This window comes from Caretta caretta, chromosome 3 (genome assembly GCF_965140235.1).
Source record: "Caretta caretta isolate rCarCar2 chromosome 3, rCarCar1.hap1, whole genome shotgun sequence".
In the NCBI taxonomy this organism is placed as follows: domain Eukaryota; kingdom Metazoa; phylum Chordata; order Testudines; family Cheloniidae; genus Caretta; species Caretta caretta.
Genome location: NC_134208.1, coordinates 47,962,175 through 47,987,475, shown reverse-complemented (window position 1 = coordinate 47,987,475; position 25,301 = coordinate 47,962,175). Strand labels below are relative to the sequence as shown.

The window sequence follows — 25,301 nt, the reverse complement described above, 5'->3', positions numbered from 1 at the left end:
TACTGTATCAGAAACTGCCAAAGTATCTCAAAACACCACATTTTGGATATATTTAAAACAATGAATGCACTGTTCTTGCTGTAAACGTATTTTCTCCTGTGAGCATGAATATGCTAATTTCCTTGTTTTCAACTCCCCTGTCCTCTTCTCTGCTCCCCCTTCCCCTCTCCCCCAAAAAAATAGTGTAAGAAAGTTCAAGGGCCTATTCCAGCTCCATTGAAGACAATGGGAGTCCTTTAATTGATTTCACTAGGGACTGAAGTTCCTAAATTCTCAAAGATGGGTTACTGCCATTTCCATTCCCCCAGCCATCACAAGCCCTCTTGATCACTTGATCATTGTTTTTCAATAAGGATAAGACACAGAAATAAAAACTTAGGCTTTGTAGTACCCTGTAGTTTAAACCAACATTGCAAAATCCCATTCATCCATTTGGCTGGGGTGAGTAACTTTTGTTTGTTTTTTTTTATGTATTTTTGCTTGCAGGCAAGTACACAGTTTCAGTATCATCATCATCAAAGTAAACAATTCATACACTTCATGCTGAGCTATTCAAACATGATGTTTTTGCCATGCTTGCCTAAAGCCTCCCTGAATCACCATTTTCCTTCTTACATCTACTAATAAATACCAAGGGCCCAATCCAGGCCCAACACTACTGAGACAAAGCGGTCTCTTATTCTAATGCAAGTGTTGATGTGGAGTAGTAGTTTAACTTTCCACTTTTATGTTTACTAGAAACAAATCTTAAACTTAGAACTTTTTAGGTTTTAGTAGAAGGAGGCACTTTAAACATTTTGAATCATTCTGGGAGATGTTAGTTAACTTGGATCTATGCTGTGTGTCACGTTTAGTCCTATTGATTAGCTGTTTTGTTTTCCTTGGATCAATCCGTGAAGGGAAAACACTGTGAAATATCAAATTCCTTGATAAAGGGAGAAATAACAACATGGGCTTTTCATACACTGGCTGAAATCATGGTTTCTAGGGAGACCTCAAATTTGCTTGTTGCAGCCAGAATCTTGAACTGGCAACTGTGGCAAATTACATAACTTGCCCATCCTATACTGTGTATTGTTTTCCCAAGCATTCATGCATATCAGTCCACAATCTCAAATGCTGTGGTAAGGCTGCCTGCCCTTCAACCTTTAATAACTAATTACCAGCATCACCTGGCACAATATCATCTTGAAGTGGGGTCAAATCCAACAAACTGTGTGAGGTGCCAGAGTAAACTGGATTTAAATATGCAGGCGTTCTGTGACTCTTCAAACGTCGGAGCCTGAACACAAACTTCCTCTGTTGTAGACTAGAGGAGTCTGTGGGTTTCTTAGATTTTACTGAATTGTATCAAAAATAATCTGTCAGTCCATCCTTTCCAAGTAATTACTTTTAATTTCAGAGATTTTTTGTAATCATGTTAGTGTATTTTAACTGCTTAGCTTTTTCTTTGACGTTTGACATTGGATGAACCAGTTGTATGGTTTCTCATGAAAACCAGTCTCTCTTGCTGTACATTTGCTACTTTCAGACCCATCTTTACATAACTAATTCTTAGTGCTTAAGAGCCTGTTTGCATGAAGCCTTTTTTTCCTGACTTCTCATTGACATTTGACCATGACTTTTTTTTTTTAAATACTATGCTGCAGTTCTATCTATCCAGGTTTTAAACTTGTTACACAGCATTAGTTTTCATTCATAGTACATGTACATAGTATACTTCGGGAGTAGTTAAAGCTATAATTAATTTTACAAAAACATTTCCAGTAAAACCTCCATATTTTCTTAACTATCTGCAAATTGTCATTTTGGGATGATAATTTCTGCAGTAAGTCTTGACCAATAGTTAAAAGTTGTTTTTGATGTTTCAGCCAGCCATTTTTGAGTACATTGAGGTTGAAAAGAATACTTGTAAGTAGGTTATGGCTATAGCAAAGATAACTGAAATGTTGCATGTGAAATAGTCCTTAATGTGGACTAGTGCCTTTATTTTAATTTTTTCTCTTCCAAATTTAGAAAAAGTTATGAGTGATGCATGCTCACTTAAAACCTAAAAGTTTCAACCGAGGTTAGTGAAGACCTACCTCTGTATGACCACCCACATGGAGCCGGGGCAAATGCACATTCACATGGCAGGCACAGGGTCTGCTGCTATCAGATTGCTGGTGGCAGGTGTCTCCTTAACCTTTTTAGGTAGGAGTGCAAATCAGTTATTGCACACACATACCCCAGAATGGAATACATGGCACTCATTATCTGAACACCTTCCATGTAAAATCAATAGCAAAATAGTCCCTAAGGGACTTCAGACAATCTCTGGCACTTCTGTCATATTTGGGTAAAAACTTGGAGTTTGCTTTAGCTTTTACTTACATCTTATTAATTTCCTCTTTTTGTTGTTGTTAGCTGGGTTATAGTGGATAGAAGGGGGCTTTCATAAGGCTGCCAAGTGTCTCACTCTTATGACATGTCTGCAGCACCCGCCCCGGTTGGCATACATCTCAGATATATTCTTATATATCCAGATTAGCTGTGGGCATGCAAAACGTGTTAGCAGTTAATTGTTCCTCCAGTCCACTGGTGGCCACTGTGGTATCTGCACAGCCTGTAGCTAGGAACAGTCTCTGTTTAGTGTCTTGGTGCTTCCCTGATGGATTGAGCTAGTAAGGAGTAGCTGTGTGAAGGCAGCACAAGGGGACAGGCCCATTGCTGATCCTAGTTGGCCCCTCTCAGCTGCATTGGGAATCCCTTCATCAGAACCCCTCTGCTACCCTAGCATCTATTCTATCTACTCTAGCATCTCCAGACACTCAGTCACCTCACTAGCCAGCTGCCCCAAGCTCCCAGCTAACCCACCATCAGCCCTCAGCTGTTTCAAGTACCCACACAGTTACCCCAGGCACCCAATCACTCACCTTCAGGCCACTCCAGCATCTCCCTTGAACCCACAGTCACCTCATACCAGAGGGAAATTGCAAGAACAAACTGGCGGAAATTCTATTCTATATAGATTCTTATATGGTGCAGGATAAATTTGGGGAGCACAATAGGTGGTAATGGGGATTGAAGAGGATTAGATGTGGGGGGGGGAGGAGGAGGCAAAATAAAATAAACCAACCAAATCTTGACCTCAACAAAAACTTCTGGGGCAAAAAACTGGCTCTGCCTTGAGGGGAGACGATAAACAGTCACTGAAAGACATATCAAAATCTTCTAAAAATTCTGCCTTTGGGAACAGGAAAAAATCTTCAGGCAAAAAACCAACCAACTAAACGTTGGTGGGGAGGCCCTCAGTGGAAGATACTCTGCAAGAGTCATTTTCATCTGCTTTGTGGTCTTCTGGTGCTCACAGAGTGGGGTAAAGTGGCGTTAGTATAATTGAGAATTGGGACCCAAATCTCACAAATAATTTTTAATAACTAATACACCTGCTGTAAATCCTACCTCAACATCATGCAGCAGTGACCCTAGGTGCTCAACATTGATGGTAGCGGAGTGCATTCTCCAGCAGGTCTGACCATGCTATCAAGGTGTCGGACTGTCAGCCCAGCTAAATTGAGGAGGTAAACGTGCCACTGACAGCCCAGCCAGCGGGTGACTGAAAACAATGGGTAAAACAACATGGAAAACGAGTTCTCTGCACGTTCCTCGATTCCCCACTCCGGAGGCAGTGAGGCATTCAAACGACAAGAGGCTGCAAAGAATCTCAGGTGCCAGGTCACCAAAAGGAAACCGGACAGCTCTCTCAGTATGTACTTATAACTGCAAAACACTGACGAGGGAGGAATCGATAAACTATCTCATGGAGGAAAAGACAAAACCAGCCTACAATGTGCTGGGTGTTTGCGAAACATGATGAAAGAAGGAGATGGAGGTCAGCTGGAAGGATGGAAGCACGGTATTCTAGGGAAAGAAGAAGACACAAGGACAGTTGGAGTTGGATTTATCATAAACAAGGAATGATCTTTGAAAATTGTCTCATGCCATTTGAAGTCATCGCATATCAGGGTGCCTTACCGCCGATTGAACCGAAATAGTACCCTCAAAATCATCCAGATTTGTGCTCCTACAAGTCCATGCGAAGATGATGATGTGGAAGGATTCTATCAGGAACTGGAGGAAACCCTCGCTCAGAGTTCTACATATACGATTATGATGGGAGATTTTAACACCAAGGTTGGAAGAGGAAGAGAGGGCGAAAAGTTCATAGGAAGGTACGGTATCGGAGAATGAAACGCATGAGGAGAACGGCTAGCTATATTGACAGAGACTAGGAGAATGTTCATTGGTAACACCTGGTTCCGAAAGAAGGCCAACAGAAGCTGGATCTGGATCGCACCAAATGCGAAGTCAAAAAATGAAATCAATTACTTTCTGATCGATAGACGATGCATCGTGCAGGATATTTCAGTAGTGGCATCGTTCAATATTGGTAGCGATCATTGCCTACTGAGAACCAGACTCACTTTCACTGTGAAAGTGGAGAAAAAGGCGCTGTGTATGGCAAACAGAAGGCACCAACCGGTAGCTTTCGACAAGGCAATCCTGAAGGAAAACATTTCTAGGGAAAATTGGAGCCTCCTCGACGACTGCAACGACTATTACGAGAACTTCAGTAAGAGACTGAAATGGTGTGTGAAATCAGCTGATCATGAAAGATCAAGAAGAGCTATCGGAAGAATCTCGGAAAATACAAAGACTTTATTGGAGAAGAGGAGGAAAGTGAAAAGAAATGGCAGCGACAGGCTTGAGTACTCCCTTCTCTGCAATCTCATATGAATGACGTTGAAGGAAGCCTTTGAGAAATTTCGAACCAAAAAGCTCCTAAAGGCTGCTAAAGATCATAAAAGTCTCAAATTCACATGGGAACTGGCGTTGTACAGGTCGTCATTATCAGCTTTGAAGAACAGGGATGGAGAATCAGTTACCGATCGAACAGAGATGGAGGCAATCTGCAGGGATTTCTATACCCCGCTGTTTGCATCCCGTATAGACATCCCAATGCCATCACCTCAACAAAATGATGAGCACATACTCCCGGTTCTCAGCAGTGAAGTCCGTCATGCAGTGCATCAAATGAAAGAGGGGAAGGCTCCAGGCAAGGACAGTCTGACAGCAGAAGTGTTTAAGGTGGGAGGTCAGGAACTTTGGTAAGCTCTCGCCCAAATGTTCAGCTGCTACCTGGAAATCCAGAAGATACCATCCAGTTGGAAAGAGTCCAATACTATCTTGCTGCATAAGAAAGATGATTGAGAAAATCTAAAGAACTATCGCCCGATCTGCCTGCTTTTGCATATCTAAGTTCACTAAAATAATAACAAATCGACTGTCGTGAAACTTGGATGAGCAGGCCAGCTTTCGAAGGAATTACAGCACGATAGACCACATCTTCACTCTAAATCAACTACTAGAGCATTCAAGGGAATGTAAGTTCCCTTTGTGCATTGCCTTCGTGGACTATGAGAAGGCATTCAACAGCATAGAGACAAACGTCGTTCTTGAAGCTCCTTCAGAACAGGGTATCGGCGTAAAATAATATCACATTACTAAAGGAAGCGAACTCTGGTTGCAGCATGGACATATCGCTGTTCAATACTCCTCTCCGAATCCCCATTGAGAAAGGTGTGAAACAAGGAGTTACAGTTTCACCAAAATTATTCACAGCTCATCTTGAATTGTTTTTTTGATGAGCAGACTTGAAAGGCGGATTAATATCAATATCAACGGTGAGTGGCTAAACCATCTCAGGTTCGCAGATGATATAGTGCTGATAGCCAAAAATACAGCCCAGCTTGAGAGAATGCTTAAAGAACTGAACGCGAAAAGTAGTCAAGTCGGATTAAAATGAACCAGTCAAATACGAAATACATGAGATCAGATGTTCTGCCAAGAACCCAAATAACTCTTGGAGGAGAGCAGATCCAAGAGGTTGATAAATATGTTTATTTGGGCCAGGAAGTCAACATGTGCCAAGATCAGAAAGGCGAACTGTCCAGCAGAAAAAAAGCTGGATGGTGTGCATTCAGTGACATCAAGGACATCCTCCAAGGAAAGATCAGCAAAACAACTCTTGTGAATCTTTTTAACTCGACCGTGCTTCCAGCGATGTTCTATGAAACATGGTCGCTGACGAAGATTGAAGAACATCAACTGTCTGTCACGCAGAGGGCAATGGAATGAACACTTTCGGGCATTTCACTCCGCGATCACATCCCCAACGAAATAATTAGGCAGGAGTCTGGAGTGCAAGACGTTGTTGTTGAAAGCAGGCTCAGCAAAATGCAGTGGGCGGGACATGTGGCCCGACTCAGCGACAACACATGGACCGCAGCTATATCCGAGTGGTATCCGCGAGAACAGAAACAGCCATGCAGCTGGCCTCCAAAGAGGTGGGATGATTTCCTAACAAGGAGATATGGACAAGCATGGTGAAGGATGGCCAGAGCGAGAGAAGATTGGAAGACGTGTTGTGATCGGCTCAGTTTCAACTGATGAAGGACTGACAGTCTATGCAATATACTACTCACCAACAATTAATTTGTGAAGAGAAAAAGAAGCTAAATATGTTTAGATTATTCTCTTCCAACTTTTTACAGAGCTCTATTCCTTTGGTACGGTTAAAACAAAATGGGCCTGGCCACTGTATGACAGGGAAGGCGGGGGGGTGGGAGTCATAAAATGAACCCTGTGTTCCTTTGCATCCCAGTGTAGTGACATAGGTTCAGTCCCTCTATTCCCCAAAAGCAGGGATTCCTCTCTCCTAACATCCCTGGGAACACGATACAATGCAAAGGGAATGGGAAGAAGTAGAAAGGAGGTGGGAGCAAGACTCCTCAACAGAGCTTGTTGGGAATAGATTGTGTGCATAGTAAGGGATAGTGTAGTAGAAACGCGCCTCTTAAAGTTCTAGGCACTTAGATTCAGTAAACACTACCAGTAATTATGAATATTGTTTATATTAGGAATCTCAGTGGAGAGGCCCAGAATTCAATGGTTATAGACGCCTCTCCTGGTCTACACTACAAAATTAGGTCGACATAAGCCACCTTGTGTCAACATAGTTGTGCATGTGTCTGTACTCAGATTTGTTCCCTGCCAATGAAAGGGCCCCTTTATAATGACGCAGTAACATCACCTCCCTGAATGATGTTAAGTCATGGTTGATGTACTGTGGTGACACAGTGCAAGTGGAGAGAGGGTTGACCTGGGTCACACAGTAGCAGTCCTCCAGCAGCTGTCCCACAATGACCAACACTGACTGCTTTGGGCACAATTGTGAACTCGACTGACAGGCATCGAGGAAACCAGAAGGCCTCCCCCCCATCCTCTTTAAAAACCCTGCATATTTTTGAAATGCCTAGTTCTGATCGCCCAGCTTGGCGAGCACACCTAGGAGCTCTCCATTGTTGTGTCAAACTGACCATCCCAGGTACCCACTCCTGCTTGGAGTAGACAGGAGATATTGGATCTTCTGGGCCTGTGGGGAGAAGATGCTGTGCAGACATAGCTAAGGAGCAGTCATAGAAACATGGACATCTATGAGCAGATTGCACAGGGGAGGCAAGCGAAGGGCTATGATGGAGATCAGCAGCAGTGTCACATGAAAGCAAAGGAATTGTGGCAGGCATACCAGACAGCCAGAGAAGCCGACCTTTGATCTGCTGCTCAGCCGAAGATCTGCTGCATTTACAATGATCTGCATGCCTTACTTAGTGGAGACCCCACCAGCACCCGTCAGAGCACAGTGAATACCTCTGAGGAGCCTTAGATGCAGACCCCTGCTGTGAGGAAGCTGAGGGACATGTTACTGGGGAGTACAGCTATGCTGTGAGTCAGGACTGTTCAAGACTGCACTACAGCTTAGCTAGACCCAACAGCTGAGCTCGGTTGAGCTCAGTGTAGGGAAGGGAAACTTGGGTAAGTGTGCCAATGCATTTTCCATTACAATGTTTAAATATATAGATGGTGCCCAGCCTCAACATAGCAGGGCATAAGTATTGACTTTTCATTGTTTTACTTCTACTAGAGGTAGCAGTACAACAAACAGGTAGAGTTATCTGCTTTTCATTCCCATGTTAGGGAATGGAGGTACTGTGCAATCCTTTCCTGAAGGCTTCTCAGGATGGCAGCTTTATTTCGTCGTACCCTGGTAGGTTACTTTCCCATGTCAGTCCATGATGGCTTCGGCAGGCCCCATTTGCAGTAAGCAAGTAGGCTAGTGGCATATGGGCCTGGGTGACTTTGGCTTGCCAGCAGCAGCTGTGCTCTCTGTGCCTTTGTTACTCTTAAGTGCAGGATATCCGCTAAAATCACCGCTGTCAATGGAAAAGAGTGGCAGTACTCAGTGCCATTGCCCTGTACTCTTACATATGGAAATAGGGTCTAAAATGATGTTGTTTCATGCAGCCGAACAACTTCCTCATCATTTCTCCCTGCACACCTGCTGGGTGGGCCATATTCACTATGGCTGGGACTGGAGAGTAGTACTGTGCAGAGGTGCTCCAGAGGTGAAGTGTCAATAATCACATCTTGTTTGAAACTTCTGGAGAGCAAGGGAAGGAAGTTCTGAAACTTACTTTTTCACTTTCTGTTGTGACTGTAAATACAGTGACGTGTCGTCTTTATCTGTAGCTGCTGCCGTTATGGCATTGAAGGGCTTGCCCTCCACGCCTGCAGAATGTCTGGCCATGATGAGGAGGAGAAAGAAGAGGAGTCAGCAGGACATGGTCTCAGAGATTCTGCAAGCCAGTGTTGCATCAGGCTGTGAACAGAGGGCAAGGAGGGTGAATATTTCAAACACTATGGAGAAGGAAAGAGCAGGCAGGAGAGAGCCCAGCAGGAAAAGGGGAGAGAGATGCACCAGGACATGATGGGCTTTTCTGGCACTAAACACAGATGTTGCAGAATCTTGTTGACCTATACGTTCAACATTCATGGGCTTGCCTGTTGGGGGTGTGTGGAGAGGTGCTAAAATGGAGCTCTCCATTGATGGCAACCCCCAAACAGTCCAAATGGCATCAGGGGCCACTTCCCTACCTCTGTGACTCCATGTCAGGGGACTGTAAGGACAATCATGGCTTCACAGATGAGTGTATGTGTAGTCAGAATGGACTGAACTGGACATGAATGTTTTTTCCCCTTGTGAAATTCTGTTCATTAATTTATTTCAGAAGTTTTTATTATTTTTTCAGTTGTGTGTAGTTTTCGCCCGCCCCTTCACTGGTCTGGTATGCAATAAAATTCTCTTTTTTAAAAATTAATTCATCTTTATTATTTCACAACACATGCTGCGGAACACCTAGTGGTACTGAAAGCACCTACTACTTGTTACTGTACAGGGCAACAGAACTCATGGGATCAGTGACAATCACACTGTAATAATGTACAGCAAGCACAGAAAAATGAATAGCTGAATTAATACTGTTGTATTCATAAATGTACATCAAGCCCCATACAATTCCTAACCGGTTCCAAATCTTCAGGGCCAAGTAGAGCACAGTCCATCATACCAAATTACTGTGGCTGACTGATAAAGTGCTCTGTCAAGGGCCTCCCTCAGCTGCATAGCTCTTTATTGAGCTCTTCCTGTAGCTCTTGTGTCAAACTCAGCAGGCAGCTGCTTTACCTCTATCTTCCATATTGGTGGCAACTTTTCCCCGCCTTTGCCTCACAGATATTTAGGACACAGTGGGCAAGTATAGCTACTGGGATATTTTTCTCAGAGATCCAATCTTATGAGTAAACACCACCAGTGTCCTTTCCGTCTACCAAAAGCACATTCAACTGTCATTCTGCACCTGCTAAGCTGGTAATTGAATCTTTCTTTGGTGCTGTCCAGGTGGCTGATGTACAGCTTCATGAGCAATGGGCAGGCTGGTCCTCCAGGTTCCCTGTTGATATTTCAACATCACAAAGCTAATCTGCCAGTCAGGAAAGAATGCCTCTGCATGCATCTTTCTGAACAGTCCTGTGTTCTTAAATATGCAATTGTCATGCTCTTCCCTGACCAGCCCACTTAAGTGCAGAGTCCTGCACTTAGGACCAAAGAATCCCATGCCCTGCTACAGACTAGGGACTGAGTGGCTAGGCAGCAGTTCTGCAGAGAAGGACCTAGGGGTTACAGTGGATGAGAAACTGGATATGAGTCAACAGTGTGCCCTTGTTGCCAAGAAGCCGAACAGCATTTTGGGCTGTATAGGTAGGAGCATTGCCAACAGATTGAGAGACGTGATCATTTTCCTCAATTTAGGCTGACCAGACATCCCGATAGACTGTGTCGATTTTTAGTTCTTTGTCCCGCGTCCTGACCGATGAACGGTCGGGACGTCATTTGTCCCAATATTGCGGCTTTGGCCACTCTGGCGGTTGTGTGTTTTTGTTTTTTTTTGTTTTTTTTTTGTTTTTTTTTGGCTTTCCCCCATGTGTCCCAATATTTTGTCCATTTCATCTGGTCACCCTACCTCTATTCGGCATTGGTGAGGCCTCATCTGGAGTACTGTGTCCAGTTTGGGGCCCCACACCACAAGAAGGATGTGGACAAATTGGAAAGAGTCCAGCGGAGGGCAACAAAAATGATTAGGGGTCTGGAGCACATGATTTATGAGGAGAGGCTGAGAGAACTAGGATTATTTAATCTGCAGAAGAGAAGAATGAAGGGGGATTTGATAGTTGCTTTCAACTACCTGAAGCGGGGGTTCCAAAGAGGATGTATCTAGCCTGTTCTCAGTGGTAGCAGATGACAGAACAAGGAGTAATCTCAAGTTGCAGCTGGGGAAGTTTAAGATGGATATTAGGAAAAACTTTTTCATGAGGAGGGTGATGAAGCACTGGCATGTGATACCTAGGGAGGTGGTGGAATCTCCTTCCTTCGAGGTTTTTAAGGTCCGGCTTGACAAAGCCCTGGCTGGGATGATTTAGTTGGTGATTAGTTCTGCAGTGAAACATCCCCAGTGCTTGCATAACCATAGAAAAGTAGCTCTTTCTTTCTGTTGCAAGGTGGGCTGGTTCCAAAATAGGGAACCCTATTACAGCAAATCCTTCCACTGTGTCCTGCGCACTAATGAGATTCACAGTCCTGAGCAGCAGGAGACGATCAATGGCCTTGCACACTTGCATGACACTGGCCCCCCACTGTGGATTTCTCAAGTCCAAAATGATTTCCCACTGAGTTGTGGCAATCCAGCATTGCAAACTTCCACAGTGTATTACCACTCACTTCTCCGCTGTCAGTGCAGGTCTCATTCTGGTGTTCCTGTGCAGGAGGGCTGGGGCAAGCTTGGCACACAGATCCAGCAATGTGGCTTTTTGCATTCAAAAGTTCTGCAGCCATGGGTGGTGGGTATCATGGGCTGGGGGACAGCCAGGCTTGGCCCTGCCCACGCTCCACCCTCAGTCCCCCTGCTTCCCACTCTGTGGTTCTATTCCCCCTGTGCAGTGGCCCCAACTCATGCTGGGGCCATGGCGCTCACCCTCCCGAGGCTGGGAGACCTGGGGCTGCAGCGCCCGCTCTCCCAGCACTCTGGGGCTGAGGCACTAGCCTGGGGTGGGGGCCGGCAGCTCTAGCCCCATATGGGTTATGGATGGTGGTATGGAATGGAAGAAGCTGCATGATGGGAACTTGACCCCTTTCTCCCAGGCACCTCTGTGTAACTTGTTTCTGCACCACCAGGTACGTTGCCAAAATACAGTGTGCTGGATGATGGTGAATTGCACACTGGGATGCCTACCCAGGGTGCACTGCACTGTATTGACACACTTACTCTTGGTGAGTACGTGCAACACCGATACAAGGAACCAAGTGTGTGTACACACACACAGGATATACTAACTGGGGCTGATCTATGCCAACGTAACTTGCTTCCACCAAAGTTTGTAGTGTAGACATGGTTTGAAGTAGTAATGAGGTATTCTGGCAGGTCTTCTTAGGACACTTACACTTCTATTGCTTGTGCTGTATCTTTTATGTAGGTGATAAAGAGAACTTTGGTATCTAGTGCTGTTGGTTGGCACCTATTGTGACCACTAAAAATTCAATTCCATATTATTATTTTCTTTAAATTTACAATAAATTTAGTGGCTATGTAATTCCTGGAATCTGCCTGCTGGGCAAGCCACTTAAGTTTTGGGTAATTTCCTTTTGAATTTTGGTTTCTGGTAACAAATCCAATTTGGAGTATTGAACAGCTTTTTGGCTTTAGACTTATAAATGAGATTTTTAAGTGCCCTGATTTCTTCTATCTTACAGGAACCAGATGTTCTTTTTGAGAGTTGTAAAGGAAATACAGAGGAACTCTTTAAAAATTTGTATTCAGAGAAATAGCTTTGTTGAGAGAATATATTTTTATTCACCAAACCAAAATACATTTAGACCTACTATTAAAGCCTTTTTGTTACTGGACAAATTGATTTAAAAATAGTCTTCCATTGCCCACTATTTTGTTGACTACCTTTAAAGAACTCTTTTATGTGGCAGAAGTATGGTTTTCACTTACAGAAACCCTTGCCCTGTTTTATTGTGTTTAGGTATTCAGTAATTTTAAAAATAATTGTAGCTACTACTGCAGTAAGGCTCATTTATCTGTAATTCCCACAATCCCATCTAGTGACATTTCATAAAGCAGTGGTCCCAAATGTTCGGGGGTGGGGCGGGACCCTGGCCAGCCCCCACTGGGGACGGGGAGAGCGCCACCCAGCCGTGCTCTGCCCCCAGCTCTGGCCCTGCCTCAGTCCCAGCTTGGGCCCTGGCCGCGGACCCGCTCCTGGCCCCGGCGGCGGCTCTGCTCCCAGCTGCGGACGCAGCTGCAGTCCTGGCTCTTGCCTGCAGCTGGAGCTTTGCTACCGGCCATAGCTCCAGCCACAGCTCTGGCTGTGGCCCGCGGCTCTTCTCCTGTCCCCAGCTCCCGACCATGACTCTGGCCCCATCCCCGACTGTGGTTCCTGAAGGGGTGTGTGGGAGGTGAACAGTCTCTATTATGGGTTGGGGGCGGGGGGACGTGACAGAAAAAGTTTGGGGATCACTCATAAAGGATAAGGATTTTTACCATATAGTGCAGTAACATGCTGCACATGAGACTACGTACACTGTAAGGCCATTTGAAAGCTGATGTGCATAATGTAATTGTCCACTTATGTAGTTTCCTACTGTTTGCATATTATGTTCATGCTCAGTTATGCCCACTGGCTATCTATTAGCTTTCAGATGGAATTTAAGGTGTTGGTGTTTAGCAGTCGAGCCACGAATGGTTTGTGAACTGGTTCTTTTTCTCCCTGTAACATACTTTTGCAGTTGTGCTGAGTAGAGACACTTGAGCTGGTGTTTTCTCAGTTTAAACAAGCTAGTTCTACTATATGAATTACTTTCTGAAGGTTTCTTGACTTTTTAATTTGCTCCCCTCTTCTCCTTTGTGGTTTTGAAATAATTATTTTCCAAAAGCCATCTTTTTGCAGGGTTTTTAGGAAGAGGACAGTTTTAGGATGGTTAGTGGATGTGTGTAATTACATCCTGAGTGGTTTATAGGTGGACTGCGTTAATTTTTTACTTGTATTTTATGAATTGCTGATTTTTAATTTTTATAAGTGGAAAGGAAGCACAAATTCTAAAGAAACAAATATTTTCTTTAGCCATTTCATTCTTAAGGTCCTCCATCTCCAGAACCTGTGGATGAATACTATATAGTTGTTATGATTGCTTCCAATATTAAAATTATCAGTGTAGTCCATCTCCTCTTTTTATGCCTCCATTTCTGACAGTGACTTAAATTTAGTACCATAAAGACTGTGGGAAAGACGGATTGATGCAGAGAAGTCATATCCCTTCTCTGCAATATATTTATCCTCCTTAATAAACAAACCGTTAAGAGAGCCACCAGGATGTGCACATACCTAAAGTGAGTATTTGATAGAGTCCTTCTCCTTGCTTGTCACAGCCCCTCTGTTGCTTGTCACCTTCCTTTGTTCTTTCTTGTGTAAAGTTTAGATTTTGTCATCTTTGGGACAGTTTTCTGTGAAGATCCCAACTCACATTTGAGTGCAATGAAATAATAATAATTGCTCCCCTTTACACTCTGAAGACCTAGTGGCCTCTTTCTGATATTTTCTTAATTAATTTTTCTGATATTTTCAAATAATGTATTTCTAGGTTTTTTGTGTCTTTAGTTATTTGCTATTCAAATTCCCTCTTAAATCTTCTGTTTCTTTTGGTACCACTTGGCCTTAGTTTTCACTTCTTGAAGGATAGCTTTTAATCTTGCCAAGATGACATCTTGGCATGGTGATTCTAAGGTTATGTATCTCAAAACCATCACGTCTGGGATTAACAGTTTTCCAATGGTATAAACCTTATGTTTCTGGTCCTTTCAGCTTTCTAGATATAGAATCTTAAATTCACAGTGTTTTGATTACCTTTCAGCTTTTTTTTTTTCCACACAGTTTAATGATTTTAATTGCCTCTCTTTCAAATTCCTAGAAATTAGCACTTAAATCTGTTTGAAATAAGACTGGCATCCCAGCATTCAAATGGAATCGAACAATAATTTTTAGTTTGAGCGGTATGTGTAATATCAGCAGATAAAGTAAGGTGAGAATTGAAGTGGGAGCAGGGAGAGGCAAGATCGTAATCATAAAGAATTATTTGATTTTTAGGATCTGCAGTTTGCCAGGGCTAGAAACATTCTGGTCTTCCAGTACAAAAGAGGGTAAGTAAACTTTTCTACTACTAGATCAGGTTGAAAGAAAATTCCTATCTTAGCAAACCTAACAAATGCAAGCATAATAGGTAATATATATTAATGCATACAGACTTTTATTCACGTATAACAGGCATGCTGTCTTTTGTTTCTTAAGTTCTGTTTGTACTTTGTAAGTAAATGTAGTACATTTAAAAAAAAACAACAAACCACCGGAGATCGAAAGTTCTTGAGTTGAGGTTCCTTAACAGTCTGATTATAGATTTCTTTGGGACTATGGTAGTTATGGTGGGGACAGAAGGGAAAGTAATTTGTGTTCACAATGAAGTGTGCACAAATCCTGTTGGGAAGGGACATTCTGTGTTTGTACAGCTCCTAGCAGAATATGTTCTGGTCCCTGATTGGAGCTCGTACATTCTACTACAATACAAATAATAAATAAATAAAACGTGTTGCAGAAAAGTAGGTTTATTTGAAAAAGAACATGATCGTGTCAGCTTGTCGTATTGACTTACGTACACCATAATAATTTGAAAGAGGTAAAATAAAATAGGTTTCTTGCAAGTGTTAACATTGCCTCCTCTTTGCTTGTTATAAGTTAACTAGCATTTTTGGAAGCTGATGTTTCTTTTGTGCTTTGTTTTTAAGTCCCTAGTATTTAGCTTCAGCTCAGGTCAGAAGTCAGATTTTACAGAGGTTGTGTATGGAGGAAATTAAAAAAAAAGTTGGACTGAGATGAATGCCTTGTAAGTAATAGAAAATGCAAGAAGCTGACTTAGAAGCCAAACTACAGCAATGTACTCCTTTTGGCTCATATGCTAAGTAAGAAAAATTCCCCAAAATAATGGAAAAATTCTGTGTGTGTTTGGAGAACTTGTTCAAGTTGCACATCTTTCATTTAGTGCATAACTATCATGAATCCACAGAGAATAAACTTGAATCTGAAATTCTTACCTTTTCAATAATTTTTGCCTTGTTCTTAAATCTCAGTAAAACTCCCCCCCCCCCCATCATCAACCTAATAAAAACTTTACATCTGGTAGGTTGGTATTTGTGGGACCAAGCGTCTATTAAACTGTTACAGAATGTAGATTCTCTACTGATTCTTTTCTGGATGCCTAGTACTAACACGGCTGCTACTCTGGAACCATTCTTTTCATTGTACTCCTTTGGCTACTTTTGGTAAAGGGAATAATTATTTGTTTCCATTTACCTGCTACTTGTGGCACTTCTCATATGTCAAAACAAAATACTGCATGCCTGTATCCAGAGTGGGTGTTCTGTAGTACTTAGAAGTTTCTTCACATCTAATCGGTTTCTAATTATCACCAGGGTGGGAGATTCTGTCTATACATATAGGAAGACCCCTTTTTTGCACTAAAAAGTTTACAGTCAAAGGAGACAAGCAACATACAAAGAATGAGGGAGAAGGACAGTATACATATATGTACAAGTGTTATACATTTAAATAAAGTACGCTGACATTTTATTATGTTGTTAAACAAATATATTTCATTTACATCCAGTGGCGCCTCCGCCTATGTATTATTTGTAGGCCCATTTCATGTGTGAATCACTGAAGACATGGGTCTTGAGGAGGGATTTGAAAGAGGATATGGTAGTGACCCTGGAGATCAGCTCAGGGAGAGGATTCTTGGCAAAAAGAATGTAAAGATGTTTGTTAGACAAATGAACAAGTGGATGGTCAAGACCAACATGGTTGACAGAGGAGAAGGATGCAGGGCCGGAGGGCAATGTCTATATTAGTTTGGTCTTGTTCTGAAACGTTCTAAATTCAGTGGGAGTTCAGGGTGTTTAGCATCTTTTAAAACTGGGCCCCCGTTGAGTTATTGATTTGCTTGCTGAAGAGATTAAAAAAAGTTGTCTGACCAACTACTAGTCAACAGAGGACTATGTTTTGTATCAAAACCAAGGAATTCAGTGGATATTGCCACTGTCATGACACACAGGAGATGCTGACAATGTACTAAGCAGAAAAAGAGCCTGCAGATTTATTAAGACTGTGCACACAGATAAGCAGGTGAGGATCAAATTCTGGTCTGCATTACATTTGTGCAACCACACTTGACCAAATTCACTTGCTTGTGCCAGCAGTGCATTTTCGCCACTGACCAGAGGTTTGCATTTTGTAACTGAGAACAGAATATGACCATTAAAGATATGCTTGTGTTCTAGAAGATGAAAACACACAAAGTAAAAATTTAAAGTCTTTGTCTCCTCTGTGTCTTGAAATTAGTTTAAAATTAATTAAGAGTAAAGTATAATATTCCAAAGTAGCCCTATTTCATTTTTATTCATTAGAGTCCTATTTTAATACATAACAGACATGGAATTAAGCAAGGAGTATAGTTATAAGATGTGGTTAAAATAAAATGTATCGTGTAAACAAATAGGTGCAAATCAGGGGTTGGAGCAAACAGAAGATGGGAGAGAATATCCAGAGTAAAAACTGGAATGGAGAAAAGGCAATATGAAATTTGTCATGGCATGTTGCATCTGCTAATATTAGTGGAAGCAATTTAGTGATAACGTGCATTAATGCATGGCATTGTGCTCATCTTATTCCCCCTCTAATGCACAGCTCTACTGTAACACATTTGGGACAAGATTCTGATTTCAGTGACAGGAGATTAAATCTGCAGTAATGCCACTGAAATCAGGAGTATCACCCCCAGTTCTACACCACAATCATTGAGATCAGAATCTGACCCTCTTTCTTTGAGTTCATAATAGTATATGAAATAGTGTAAATCACATAAACCAACATTATTTTGGGGAGGAAAACTGCATTTCTTTTCCTATTACAATTCCAATAGCTAGGTATGGTGAAGGGGACTACAATCATGCAAAGACCCATATTGTGCTCTGTGCCTCAGACAATTTGTCCCCTCTTAAGAAGAATGAAGCAGCTGTGCATCCTAAGCGAATTACATTTCATGGGACAATTTCAAATTTGTGGCTTTAGGACATAATGTACTTGTTACTCTTATATAATACCCTATAGTAAAATGATAGTTGTTTCAGATAATACCTAGGAGATGGTTATAATTCTAGAATAAGGGTCAAATCTTTCTCACATTACTTACATGGATAGTACACCTGAAGTTACGGAACCTAGTCAGTAGGACTACTAGCTAGATTTGATCCCGAGTCATTTTTATGCACAATTTGCAAAGCATAACTGTTCAGTTGTATTTTCGTTTGATAGAACTGTAATATATTTTCTTTTTACAGTTTAATTTAGGACTTAAAACTTTGGAAATAAAATATACATGGCACAGAACTTAAAGTTTCTTCAGACAATTTTAATCCTGCTACTTCAGGATTACGTCTCGGCTGAAGATGGTGAAATAAGAGCAAGTAAGAGAGATTTATTTAATTTTATTTGTGTCCTGGCTAGTTAAAAACAAGTGTATCATAATCCAGTCCCCTGAATATGCTATCTGTATCCACATCCACATATGGTGCTTACTAGGATGAAATGTCAATGGTGAATCGAGGAAGGGGAAGAGCATATTTGCATACAGACTGGCTAACCTAGTGAGGAGGGCTTTAAACTAGGTTCGAAGGGGGCAAGTGACCAAAGCCCACGGGTAAGTCAAGAACATCGAGACCTGGGAGAAAGTTTGGAATTTGGGGGGGGGGGGGGGGGGAGTATGGGCTGTTAGAGCAGGGATAAAGGAGAGACAAGACAGAATGGGGAGGGTGGGGAATCAAATCAGTATCGTAGATGGCTGTATACTGATGCAAGAAGTATGGGGAATAAGCAGGAAGAACTCAAAATGCTAGTAAATAAACAACTATGACATAGTTGGCATCACAGAGACCTGGTGGGATAATACGCATGACTGGAATATTGGTATAGAAGGGTACAGCTTACTCAGGAAGGACAGGCAGGGAAAAAAGGGAGGAGGTGTTGCCTTATATATTAAAAATGTATACACTTGGACTGAGATTGAGATGGAAATAGGAGACAGACTTGCTGAAAGTCTCCGGATAAAGATAAAAGGGGTAAAAAACAAGGCTGATGTCATGGTAGGGGTCTACTACAGACCACCTAACCAGGTAGAGGAGGTGGATGAGGCTTTTTTTAAACAGCTAACAAATTCACCCAAAGCACAGGACTTGGAGGTGATGGGGAACTTCAACTACTCAGACATCTTTTGGGAAAATAACACTGCAGGGCACAGATTATCCAATAAGTTATTGGAATGTATTGGATACAATTTTTTATTTCAGAAGGTGGAGATAGTTACCAGGGGAGAGGCTGTTCTAGATTTGATTTTGACAAATAGGGAGGAACTGGTTGAGAATTTGAAAGTGGAAGGCAGCTTGGGTAAAAGTGATCATGAAATGATAGAACTTATGATTCTAAGGAATGGTAGAAGGGAGAACAGCACAATAAAGACAATGGATTTCAAGAAGGCAGACTTTCGCAAACTCAGGGAGCTGGTAGGTAAGATCCCATGAGACGCAAGTCTAAGGGGAAAAACAATGGAAGACAGAGGGCAGTTTTTCAGAGAGACATTATAAAGGGCACGAGAGGAAACAATCCCACTGCGTAGGAAAGATAGAAAGTATGGCAAGAGACCACCCTGGCTTAACCAGGAGATCTTCAATGATCTAAAAATCAAAAAAGAGTCCTACAAAAAGTGGAAACTAGGTCAAATTACAAAGGATGAATATAAACAAATAACACAAGTATGTAAGGACAAAATTAGAAAGGCCAAGGCACAAAATGAGATCAAACTAGCTAGATACATAATGGGTAACAAAAACACATTCTACAAATACATTAGAAGCAGGAGGAAGACCAATGACGGGGTAGGCCCATTTCTCAATGAGGGGGAAAAGTAAAAACAGAAAATGTAGAAATGGCAGAGATGCTTAATGATTTCTTTGTTTCAGTTTTCACCAAGAAGGTTGGTGGTGATTGGATGTCTAATGTAGTGAATGCCAGTGAAAATGAGGTAGGATCAGAAGAGGCTAAAATAGGGAAAGAACGAGTTAAACATTACTTGGACAAATTAGAGGTCTTCAAGTCACCAGGGCCTGATGAAATGCATCCTAGAATACTCAAGGAGCTGACTGAGGAGATATCTGAGCCATTATCGATTGTTTGAGAAGTCATGAAAGAAGGGAGAGATTCCAGAAGACTGGAAAAGGGCAAATATAGTGCCCATCTGTAAAAAGGGAAATAAGGACAACCCGGGGAATTACAGGCCAGTCAACTTAACTCCTGTACCTGGAAAAATAATGGAGCAAATAATTAAGCACTCAGTTTTCAAACATCTCGAAGATAATAAGGTGATACGTAACAGTCAGCATGGATTTGTCAAAAACAAATAGTGTCGTACCAATCTGATGGCTTTCTTTGACAAGGTAGCAAGTCTTGTGGATGGGGGCGGGGGAAGCGATAGACGTGGTATATCTTGATTTTAGTAAAGCTTTTTATACTGTCCCCCAATGACCTTCTCATAAACAAACTATGGAAATGCAACCTAGATGGAGCTCCTATAAGGTGGGTGCAAAACTGCTTGGAAAACCATTCCCAGAGAGTAGTTATCAGTGGTTCACAGTCATGCTGGAAGGCCGTAACGAGTGGGATCCCTCAGGGATCAGTTCTGGGTCCGGTTCTGTTCAATATCTTCATCAATGATTTAGATAATGGCATAGAGAGTACACTTATAAAGTTTGCAACTGATACCAAGCCGGGAGGGGTTGCAAGTGCTTTGAAGGAAAAGATTAAAATTCAGAATGATCTGGACAAACTGGAGAAATGGTCTGAAGTAAATAGGATGAAATTCAATAAGGACAAATGCAAAGTACTCCATTTAGGAAGAAACAACCAGGTGCACACATACAAAATGGGAACTGACTGCCTAGGAAGGAGTACTGCGGAAAGGGATCTGGGGGTCAGAGTGGACCACAAGTTAAATGAGTCAATAGTGTAACGCTGTCGCAAAAAAAGCGAACATCATTCTGGGATGAATTAGCAGGAGTGTTGCACGCAAGACACGAGAAGTAATTCTTCCGCTCTACTCTGCTCTGATTAGGTCTCAGCTGGAATATTGTGTCCAGTTTTGGGTGCCACGTTTCAGGAAGGATGTGGACCAATTGGAGAGAGTCCACAGAAGAGGAACAAAAATGATTAAAGGTCTGGAAAACATGACCTATGAGGGAAGATTGAAAAAATTGGATTTGTTTAGTCTGGAAAAGAGAAGACTGAGAAGGGACATAAGTTTTCAAGGAAGAGGAAGAAAAATTGTTTTTCTTAACCTCTGAGGATAGGACAAGATGAAATGGGCTTAAATTTCAGCAAGGGAGGTTTAGGTTGGACATTAGGAAAAGCTTCCTGACTATCAGGGTGGTTAAGCACTGGAATAAATTGCCTAGAGAGGTTATGGAATCTCCATCATTGGAGATTTTTAAGCGCAGGTTAGACAAATACCTGTCAGGAATAGTCTAGATAACTAGTCCCGCCATGAGTAGATGACCTCTCGAGGTCCCTTTCAGTTCTATGATTCTATGAATTGTCACTGATGAAAGGTTCCTGATGTATGATCCTGTAGCCATAATATTTTACGTCTCCTGCAGGAAGGGAAAGTCTGTATTTTTAAAAAATGGGAACTGATTGTTGTTTCAAGGAAAATTCCTTAGGAGCAAGTTGAACTCTAGTAAGGCTCCAAGACAAAGACCACTATTTATTAGATGCATATGGCTTACTTATTCCAAAATTGTCCTTTGTACACCTCTCCTCCAGAAGTCACGTGATTCAGATTACTGTTTGTATAGCAACAATAAGACAGTAAATATTGAAATCTATGCAGCTGTCATTATGCAATTGCATTACACTTTATAATAAAAATAATGCACCTCCTAACTACTATGCCCATAAACACATGCTCCACTCTTATGTTATTGAGCTCAAGTGGTTCGATGACATCTCCTTGAATTATAATGGGCTACCAGTGCCATTCAACAGAATTAAATGCTCTATAATTGTTACTGTTGGTGCTTGGTACCAGTGTCAGAGAAATTTTACAGTGGGGTTGTGATCAGAAAATGACTGAGGGGAAAAATACCTTGCTGCTGTAATTAGCTGTACCCTGCCCGTGTGTGTTTTGTGTCAGATCTGCTTTTTTATTGCTGTCATCATTGCAGACAAATACAGGTATGGAAGTGAAAGCTGCATTCTTTTCTATCTCAGGCATCAAATGCAATTGCCAGCTGCAATTCTGATTCCAGAGTTTTTATTGTTGGTTATGGATGGTGATAATGTGCAAAACAGAGCACAGCTTGATTTTTTTCAGGTGCCAAGTCAAGTCTGCAGGTCTGACTGAAAATAGCTTGTCTTCTGATAAATTTAGTAGATTTTTTGATATGGTGATTATAAATGAACAATTTACAAAATATTTTGGCCAGCTGACTACAATATAACCAATCACTGATAAATGAAAAAAGGATTTCTTGCAGTAGAGAAGATCCCCATTAAAAGTATTGCTTTGATTTTTGTCTTTAGGTTGCAGAACTGCTCCAGCGGATTTAGTTTTCATCTTAGATGGCTCCTACAGTGTTGGCCCAGAAAACTTTGAAATTATCAAAAGGTGGCTTGTCAATATTACAAGAAATTTTGACATAGGGCCAAAGTTTATTCAAGTTGGAGTAGTACAGTACAGTGATTACCCTGTACTTGAAATCCCACTAGGAACTCATGATTCCACTGAAAATCTAATCGGAGAAATGGAATCCATACAATATTTAGGTGGAAATACGAGAACAGGAAGAGCGATTCAGTTTGCGATTGACCACCTTTTTGCTAAATCCTCAAGATTTCTAACTAAAATAGCTGTTGTTCTCACTGATGGCAAGTCCCAAGATGAAGTCAAAGATGCAGCGGCAGCAGCAAGGAAAAACAAAATCACTTTGTTTGCTATTGGTGTTGGCTCAGAAATTGAGGAGGATGAACTTAGAGCTATTGCCAACAAGCCCTCATCAACTTATGTCTTTTACGTTGAAGATTATATTGCAATATCCAGAATAAGAGAAGTAATAAAGCAGAAACTCTGTGAAGGTAAGCCATAATATATCTTTGGAACATAGATAGTTGCAAAGTCTTGTGATATGTACTGCTGTGTGCATATTGCAGTATTTCATTGGTGTCCTTTTGGTAAACATATAGCTCAGCCACTAATGAATAATAACAAGTTTTGTTAGCTATTGTATGAGCTTCTCCTGATTTTTGATGCAGTATTATTTTTTTTCCTAATAAAAAAGGAAACATTTTTGAGGTGTGATATGTTAATATGTTGTATATTTTCATCTCCGTGTGTGTGATTTTTATATGAAAATCTTCCCTTTGCTTTACCAGAATTTGAAAACATAAATCACTCAAGGTCTTTGCATTAGTGCTGAAAATATTGAGGTTAATTTTAATGCGTGTTGAGTTAAACCTTCAGGGATTTAAAAAAAAAAAGTGTGAATACTAGTTCTGTATTTCCAGTTACATTTGGCTTAAGTCTGCAACACTGTTTATCACCTCTTCTTAACAAATGGGAAGAGAGGTTCACGTTTATAATAGGAGTGCTTCTACTAGCATGTGCTGAGAAGCCCAGAAGAGATTTAGAGGATTTTGTTACAATTCCAGTGGATTTTGCCAAAACATTCTGCATAATTTTAAATAGCATTTTTTGTAGAAGAATTAGCCAAAAACAGCACTTTAAAGTGACTTTTAAAACTTGAAATGTTAGAAAAATAACTGCTCACTGATTTTTTTTTTATAATAATGTTATGAAACTTACAGTCCTCTAAAAAGTTGGCATAATGCTTCCAAAACCCATCACAGAGAAGGACTTTGTTTGTTACAATGAATATAGCATGCGTCAGCAGCATGTTTGTTGTGCTTGTCATACTATTAAGAGTTGATACAAGACATACTTCCGTGGTACAATGTTTGTGCATTTAGCAGGAGCAAAATTAAAAATATTTTCCTGTGTTTTTATCTAGAAGTATGGACTTCATTGAAAAAATGTGGTAATTGTTTATTGAGATACAAGTGTTAGTCTCTTGATACATGAATGAAAGTTACAGTCATCCAATGTACTGTAGTTGATATACTGTAACTTAAATAGTGGGGGGGGGAAGCCAATCTAAAAAACGACTGAAGTCTGTTTAAACATGTACATAATGTTTAAACAGACTTCAGTTGTTTTTTAGATTGGCTTTCCCCCCCCCCCCCCCCCCCACTATTTAAGTTACAGTATATCAACTACAGGGGAGAACTTTCCCAGAGTAAAGACCTGTAGATTATTTTCTTTACATACAATTTGCCAAGGTAGACCCATAGTATGTCAACTCAGGTATCTTGATGGAGGATACCACTGCCTAAATCTGATTCTTTAGAAGAGGGTCAACCTTCCCAATGAACAACCTGGCCAGCTGTGCACTGGTGTATGTACAGGACTCCCTTCCTGAACCCTGTGTTAATCAATTACTGTCCTGAAGTATGTGATTTAGGTACCTGCTTTAGAATATATATATGTTACTAATGGCCATGAAATTATCTAGCACCTTTTAAAAATCTAGTTGCTGTATTTCTCTCTTAATGGGGATTCATTTGATTGTGGGGAGAGGGAGTTCTGTGACATGAGCATTCATCAATAACACAGAAGCAATGAATGGGCAGCACTCAACAACATCAGACCTATTCAAGCTTTTATTTCCATGTCCTTGACCATGTGCAAATAAGTGTAAAAACATGATTAAATAGCACAAGACTACCAACTTCAATAAGTTGGTTTAAGTTTATTGTGTGAGCACACTTGTTAGAGAGTTTATTCCTTCACTCTCCCACTTCCCTGGTCCTTCTCGCATGAACAGAGAGCAACAATACCCGAAGTCCGAAGGTGCAAACAATTCGATGTTTATTGGGGTGAACTTCCAGCAAGCTTAAATACAAGTTCCTTTTTCCTTATTTTCGAATCCCAACTTACTTCCTGTTTGCCCCTAATTTATATAGTAATATTCTTAGCTATACCTTAACCAATCATTCTACTGAAATTTAACTAACCAATCCTAACATATTGTAGCATGATTAGCTAACCAATTATATCCCACCACAATAATTAGATTACACCCAGCAAAATTAATTATACAGCAGACAGAAACAATCACAGAACCAGACAGAGATTATACAGACAAACAATAGCAAAGTGGGAACTATAATGACAAGACAATACAGAAGTGAGGATTTCACATCCCAGCTATTGATAAGTGAGTTCTTGCCAGACAGGATGCTATCAAACTAAGTTTCCTTTTACATCTTCTAGGCACTTCCCTTTCTCTGGAGGTGATAGGAATACAATCCTGTCCTGATAGTGCCTGACAGCCCAATAGCACCTTATTTCAATGTGACTAGTTTGGAATGTGAGGATGTGACTGTTCGCTTCCTAGCTTATGGCTGCCTCTGCTGCTTAGCCAAAGGCCTGAGCCTAAGCACAGGGCCTCAGACTGTCACAGTAAGAGAAGGACCTTACACTGGCAGACAGTGATTTTGATTCTTTCTTTTATACCTCTAACTAGCCAAGTGATAAGAAT

The 25,301-nt window shown here is 41.3% G+C and overlaps 1 protein-coding gene across 3 annotated transcripts in view; it reads left to right on the top strand.

Moving 5' to 3' along the window:
* COL21A1 (collagen type XXI alpha 1 chain) overlaps positions 1 to 25,301 on the top strand; it is a 194,401-nt gene that overhangs the window by 35,369 nt on the left and 133,731 nt on the right. For all 3 annotated transcript variants that reach the window (XM_075126475.1, XM_075126476.1, XM_075126477.1), the window contains exons 2-3: positions 17,940 to 18,065; positions 22,228 to 22,779. In XM_075126475.1, coding sequence (XP_074982576.1) covers positions 17,978 to 18,065; positions 22,228 to 22,779 — 640 coding nt within the window. In that variant the 5' untranslated portion in view covers positions 17,940 to 17,977. The remainder of the gene's footprint in view (positions 1 to 17,939; positions 18,066 to 22,227; positions 22,780 to 25,301) is intronic.